At 34.5% G+C, this 6,790-nt stretch overlaps 3 protein-coding genes across 3 annotated transcripts in view; all 3 read right to left on the bottom strand.

Annotated features, from left to right (window-relative positions):
- The window catches only part of LOC111718362 (arginine/serine-rich coiled-coil protein 2), a 10,893-nt gene extending 8,370 nt beyond the window's left edge, over window positions 1-2,523 (bottom strand). Inside the window, exons 1-4 of the mRNA XM_023493930.1 lie at window positions 2,407-2,523; window positions 2,158-2,246; window positions 1,799-1,891; window positions 159-254 (exon numbers count right to left, since the gene is read on the bottom strand). The gene's annotated coding sequence lies outside the window, so the exon portion shown is untranslated. The remainder of the gene's footprint in view (window positions 1-158; window positions 255-1,798; window positions 1,892-2,157; window positions 2,247-2,406) is intronic.
- Window positions 2,524-3,536: 1,013 nt separating this feature from the next.
- LOC111718344 (uncharacterized) lies at window positions 3,537-5,993 on the bottom strand. Its single transcript, XM_023493909.1, has 4 exons — window positions 5,899-5,993; window positions 5,417-5,490; window positions 4,928-5,041; window positions 3,537-3,631 (listed from the first exon to the last, which is right to left on the bottom strand). The coding sequence occupies exons 1-4, from the start codon at window positions 5,916-5,918 to the stop codon at window positions 3,537-3,539; spliced, it is 303 nt and encodes a 100-aa protein (XP_023349677.1). The 5' UTR covers window positions 5,919-5,993.
- A 504-nt stretch (window positions 5,994-6,497) lies between these two features.
- Window positions 6,498-6,632, bottom strand: LOC111718343 (CLK4-associating serine/arginine rich protein; the record flags this gene model as incomplete). Its single annotated transcript, XM_023493908.1, is given in 1 exon segment — window positions 6,498-6,632. A coding segment is annotated over 1 exon segment (135 nt), but the record flags the coding sequence as incomplete, so codon positions are not given.
- Between the last annotated feature and the right edge of the window lie 158 nt (window positions 6,633-6,790).

Here is a 6,790-nt window from a genome sequence, read left to right as displayed (position 1 = left end):
GGGGGGGGGGGAATAAGAAAATAAACAAAGAAAATAAACAGCTCTGATTTTGAAAGTTTTTTTTGGGTAAAAAAGAACTTTTTAACAATCTTTTAATATTTTTTTATGCCGGATCAGCATCAAATAAAATCAAAATTATCTATGTATGTAAGTGCTACCTTTTATGACCATTTCTATCATTTCTGGATCTTCTAGATCCGGTCCTCCGGCTCCTGCTCCGACTCTTGCTCCTACTCCTAGATTTTCTCCGGGATCTAAAATATCAGACGTGGTTTAGAATAAGGAAGACGAAAAATCGACTTTGGCTTAAGTTGGCAAACTCGAGCATTGAAAAACTGGTTCTTAAAGCTTTAAATTGGAAATGGAATACTTATCAAGTTGGAAAACTTTGTATCAAAGTTGGCTAATTTAGTTTAGAAGTTTTAAAGGTTTAATGGAAAACTAGTCTTATAATTGGAGGACATAGTCTAAAGTTCGTCACTAAGTTGGAAAACTTAAGTTTTAAAGTTAGACAACTTAGTTTTTAAAGTTGGAAAACTTAGTTTATAAGTTGGTAAACTTAGTTATCAGTAAGAAAACTAACAGGGTGTGTAGTAAAAGATGGAAACTCAGGCCCATAACCAGGGGGGGGGGTGCAAGGGTGCAGGCACCCCCCTTTCTTCTGAAAGGAGGGTGCAATGACGAATTTGCACCCCCCCCCCCCAGTCCCATATAAAAGAAATTGTTTCTCATAATTTTCTAAAATCTAGTTACCAATAATATATCTCAAGCAAGAGTTGATTCCCTTCCCAAACCAAATTATAATCTTATTGTGTGTTACTCATTAAAAGTGAATGTGTGTGTCAAACTTGACTCTGAAATCAAGAATTTATACAAAGTAAAACATCCTTTAAAGTTTGAACAGTTGGTTAAAAGGAAAAAATTCATCCATTTATTTTGGAATAAAATAGCCATTTTTGGGAGTTTCAAAAACATTATTTTAAGCGAGGGTTTTTTTGAGTACTCAAAATTTCACTAAGAATGTCTCAATGTCAATAAATAAACTCTTTTGAACAAAATATAAGAAATTTTATTTTTTAAATCTTATTGTGTGTTACTCATTAAAAGTGGGTGTGTGTGTCAAACTTGACTCTGAAATCAAGAACTTATACAAAGTAAAACATCCTTTAAAGTTTGAACAGTTGGTTAAAAGGAAAAAATTCATCCATTTATTTTGGAATATAATAGCCATTTTTGGGAGTTTCAAAAACATTATTTTAAGCGAGGGTTTCTTTGAGTACTCAAAATTTCACTAAGAATGTCTCTATGTCAATAAATAAACTCTTTTGAACAAAATATAAGAAATTTTATTTTTTATTCATCTTCATAATATCATGATGAGGCCGAGGGACAAAAAGCCTTGATTTTAAATAATGAATTTTTTTCCTTAAGCTAAAGTACCATTAATTTATTTTTTATGTATATTGTATATGTAAACTGAAAAGTTTCAGACACTAAAATGTAACCCTTATTAAAGCTTAAATACACTTGTTAAAAAGGTTAGTCTTTATAGCGTACATTGACAATGTAATAAAGAAAACCATATACCACCGTAAAAACAAACCAAACATTGCTTTTTAAAAAAAAACTTTAAAAAATTTTCGCCTACGGCGCGCTTCTTTGCAAAAATCCTGGTTATGGGCCTGTGGAGACTTTATAAATAATTATACTAGACTTAAGTTGGATAACTAGACTTTATTTGAAAACTGGACTTATTTAAGAAAACTAGACATGAAAGGTTTTTTAATAATTATTTCACCTATGAGACGATCTCTCTCTTCTCCTCCTCTTTTTCCTATCTGAGCTTGGTAGATCTGGTCCAATCGGGTCATTGTACTCCTTCTTACGCTTTCTACAACAGTCAGGCATAAAATTTTTTCCAAGGGTGTAAATCTGGGGTGTCCATATAATTCCATCAAATACGATCCCAAGTGTTTATTGATTGATATTAGGGGCAGAAATTAACCATGATGTTTTTGTACACAATTAGAAGTATGACGTCAAGTTATAGAAAAAGTTCCATACAGAAGAATGTATACTAAAAGGGATTGTTTATACATATTTTCGTATTTTTCCAAAAACAAAAAAGATAAATGGGGGGAAAAAAACTGTATTTACCTGAATGTGATCCCATGTTTCCCCTCCTGATCTGATTCCCCTCCCCCGAAGCTAGTGATAAACTCCACCTTCTCCTCCTCGCCATCTTCCTACATTTTTCACAATAATTTTTTTGAAAAAATTACAAATAACTACGAAATTATGACGACAGTAAAAATCCCGAATTGAAAAATTCCGAAGAAAAAAACAGAGGGGAGAGAGCAGAACAGCTGGTTAAAAGAAAATCTTGATAGTATTAGATCTATTTACCTCGCTTGAGTCAGAGTCGGACCTGGAGTACGATCTGGATTTAGATTTCTCTGTCCTTGCAGCAAAGGACGGAGGACTGATCGCCCGTCCTTCTAGACGTTTCTCCTGAAGTAACAAATAAGATCAAAATCATGATTAGTTGAGAATTTAGATCCAACTTTAAACTTATTATCTTGCTTTTAAAATCCCCATTTTTCCTCGTGCTCTGCAATAAACAAACATTGTCGCGGATATTTCAGTTTAAATTGGTGCATTTTCAAAATTATATTTATTTAGGCGCCCCTGGGCGGTTAGATTGTGTGAAGAGCTGCGGAGCCCCTGGTTGGGAGTACTGCTTGTGTAGTGAGTGTCTGTACTGTAGCTAGGCGCAGCTTTCTTGTCCCTGCCCCGGCGTGGGCTGGCGGCCCGTGCCTTTGTTTCTCCCTCCCTGCCGGTTTTGGCCAGTTCTTCTCTCCCTCTCTCAGCGTCAACATCACTAGAAAGCTAAGCTATTAAGGACAGCACATTTTCTTAGCCTCTTAACTTAAATTTCTTTTTAAACTAATTCACGTTCCTTCAATTTTTTCTTTGACAACAGCAACTTTTATAAGGTGTTAGATTTCACTTAATTAATTTTAAGTTAAAGATTTTTAATTAAAAACATTATCTTAAGTTTCACTACCCTACTATCAATTTCATTATAATTAACAAACTTCCTTTTTACTACTTCAATGACAACTGACTTTATTAATTTAATTCCATATTAAGTATTAAATTCTTTAGTCTTTTCTTTTTCTTGATAGTAATTCAATGCCTAACTAAGTGTGTTGTTTCTTAGTGCATTTATCCTCCTAATATGGGTCCCAAGAAAAAACCTAAGACGATCAAAAGTAACCTTTTTGCGGGCTCTTCTCCTCTAACAGTCGACGATTTGAGCCGTCTTCAAGTGGATAGCTTCGGTCCTCAAGCAGCAGTACTGCTGGATGACCTCAACTGGTCACAAGAAGTGATTGCTCTAACTGGTTTATCCCCCCCCCCATCTAAGCATTTTGAAGAAAATAATTTGAAGCAAATTGGTCAGAATTTTATAATTTTTCAATAAAAGTATCCAAAACAAAAAGGAATAAGAAAAAATTCTAATAAAAACAATTTCACTTTATTACCTTAGCAAGCATTCTGACGAAGTCCTTCTTCCCGAGCTCGAAGCCTAACCCGATCATGTTCAACTGATCCTGATCTTCCGTGCCTGAAATTAAGATCTGTTAAAGCAAAATTAGTGTCAAAATAGTGTCGTGTCTAAATTTCTGGGAAAAGCCATTTTATAAATGTTTAAAAACCCAACTAGAGAAATCACGCACATGTTTAGATAAAAATCAATTACAGTGTACAACCATTCTTTGAGCCACATGTCCCGTTTAATATTACCATACCTAGAGCCATCATGTCCCATTTAATATTACCATACCTAGAGCCATCATGTCCCATTTAACCATACCTAGAGCCATCATGTCCCATTTAATATTACCCTACCTAGAGCCATCATGTCCCATTTAATATTGCCCTACCTAGAGCCATCATGTCCCATTTAATATTACCCTACCTAGAGCCATCACGTCCCATTTATAATTACCCTACCTAGAGCCATCAAGTCCCATTTAATATTACCCTACATAGAGCCATCTTGTCCCATTTTATATTACCAAACCTAGAGCCAACGCGTCCCATTTAATATTACCCTACCTAGAGCCATCATGTCCTAAATTCCCATTTAAAATTACCCTACCTAGAGCTATCATGTCCCATTCAACATCATCCTACTTAAAGCAATGCCGACCTAGAGCTATCATGTCCCATTTAATATTACCCATAAAATATTATCTAGTGCCATCACGTCCCTTTTAATATTACCATACCTAGAGTCATCATGTCCCATTTAACATTACCATACCTAGAACCATCATGTCCCATTTCATTTTGTCCAACCTAAAGCCATCACGTCCCATTTAATATTATAAGAGCCATCAGGTCCCATTTGATACTTCCCTATCTAAAGGCATCATGTCCCATTTTTTAATATTACCATATCTAGAGCCATCGCCCATCACGTCCCATTTAATACTATCCAACCTAGAGCCATCACGTCCGATTTAAAATTACCCTACTTAAAGCCATCACGTCCAATTTAATATTACCCTACCTAGAGCCATCACGTCCCATTTAATATTATTAGAGTCATCACGTCTCATTTGATATTACCATATCTAGAGGCATCATGTCCTATTTATTATTACCTATAACTAGAGCCATCACGTCCGATTTAATATTAGCCTACCTAGAGCCATCATGTCCGATTTAATATTACCCTTCTTAAAGCCATCACGTCCGATTTAATATTACCCTACCTAGAGCCATCACGTCCCATTTAATATTACCATACCTCGAGTCATCACTTCCCATTTAATATCATCCTTTCTAGAGCCATTACGTCCCATTTAATATTACCCTATCTAGAGCCATCACGTTTCATTTAATATTGTCCTACCTAGAGCCATCACGTCCACATTTAAATCGAAATCTATTTCACTATCAGAATCTGAATCTGAGGGCTCAGGTTCAGATTCTGGTTCAGCACCCGTAGAGTCAGCATACACAAATCCTAAACAATGAACATATGAATATATAATAAATTTTTATGTTTATTGTATACTAGTTAATAATAACTGTTGAAGACAGCTCTTGGGAACATAAATCCCTTTACCGGAAAATGATGGTGGGGGGGGGGGATAAAGTTAACAAGCGGCATTATTGATTTTATCAAAATATCAAATCAAATTTTAAATCTGTAAGGGAACCCAAAGAGGAAGCCCAGACTGCCTCCAGGACTCTATGCAACAATATATCAGGGCTCCTCGGTTGTTTCCAGGTTAATTTAAAGAGAAGGTAAAATAAGTTTGCCGTGGAAATTGTTCTCATAAAATTTGCGATGTAAGATTTGTAAATAAACTCCAGTAGAATAACTTAATAATTTTACCGATTGCAGCTTTACTCCCAGCTTTCTTTTTGTCTTCTTTAGCCTTCTGATTCTGATATGTTGTTCCACCATACCTAATATTTAGGAATAATTTAAGAAACTCACAGAAATGTTTTGTTTTATTGCTTAGGAACCATTAAATTTTGTTGCGGATCCGGAACCTGAATCCGCTCTGAAAACTATAGATCCGGATCCAAATCCGGATTATGAACATTTCTTCAAGATTTACATCTTTTTTTAACAAAATTATAATTTTTTTCGCTTAAAGGAACTTTATAAACAATCCAGGGAAATTTTTATTATCTCTTATTTCACAGCAAGATTTTAGTTTTAGAGCAATACATAGATCTGCATATTTAGGCGGATACGGATCCAGGAATCCTTGAAATGGGATACTAAGCACTGGTTATATGCATGTAACTACAAGTGTGTTGACATGATACGCACGAAAACTATTTGGAGAAAAAATGATTAAAACTTACTTTTCTTCGAGATCAATCATTTTTAAAAACTTCTCTTCCTGAACAAAAATGAAATATCAACAATTTGAACTTTGTGGACAGCTTCAATTTTAAGAAGTCTAGGTTTGGTTTCCATTAATTTCATAAAAGTTTTTATTTTATTTGTAAATTCTTTCTGGCATTTAAAAAATAATAGAATGCTTGCATAGCTAAGAATACTGAATTTAGATCTAATCTAAAACATCGGATTTGCATCGATTTTAACCGTATTTGATTTGATTTTATGTTAATTAAATGATTTCTTTAAAAAATCATAGTTTTTCACAGACAAACAGACAGANAAGATAGTGTTTTGGTTTCACCATCAAGCGATGATTTTGAATTAAAATTGATGGAATTCGGGACGGGGAAAAGTAAATAAAACATTGCTTCCTTTAAACTTAAATGAGTATCCAACAAAAACTCGATAATAATTATACAAAATCCTTTCAAATATGGGGGAGGGTTAATGTTTAAAGGGGGAACTTGGGTAGGAAGTGATTTTATGGTTTCTTTAAATTTTTTTCTTCAAATTCCATCGTGTATTTGTCTTTTTTTAATCACTTATCCTTAAAATTTTTTTAGTCAACTGTATTTCCACTGCACCTGTCGATAAGAATAGTTTTATCTCCGTTCCATGGCATCATATTAGTTGGACTATCCGCTGCTAGCGCCATATTCACGTCCAGGTGGATCTTCAGTGGCCGGCCGTGCACCTGATTTACATTAGCAACACTTTCATTTTGATCCATTGTCGCAAGGGTGTATATTTTCCAAATAACCCCCCCCCCCATATTGGGATTTTTTTTTGATTTGGGAGGGAAAAAGAATTTCGACATAAAAAATGTATGTTTTTCGCTCTTGTTGATATTTT

This window comes from Eurytemora carolleeae, unplaced genomic scaffold (genome assembly GCF_000591075.1).
Source record: "Eurytemora carolleeae unplaced genomic scaffold, Eaff_2.0 scaffold179, whole genome shotgun sequence".
Taxonomy (NCBI): Eukaryota; Metazoa; Arthropoda; class Copepoda; order Calanoida; family Temoridae; genus Eurytemora; species Eurytemora carolleeae.
The sequence above is the reverse complement of the archived record's forward strand: the minus strand, read 5'-3'. Positions and strand labels throughout refer to the sequence as shown.

Bases quoted from the DNA above. Each gene is read 5' to 3' on its own strand.
- LOC111718344 (XM_023493909.1), bottom strand. From the start codon at position 5,918: ATGATTGATCTCGAAGAAAA. The intron at 5,042-5,416 runs GTAAAATTATTA...TTCATTGTTTAG, and splicing joins TGGGAGTAAAGCTGCAATCG to GATTTGTGTATGCTGACTCT. The intron at 3,632-4,927 runs GTAGGACAATAT...TCTTAATTTCAG, and splicing joins TGTGGACGTGATGGCTCTAG to GCACGGAAGATCAGGATCAG.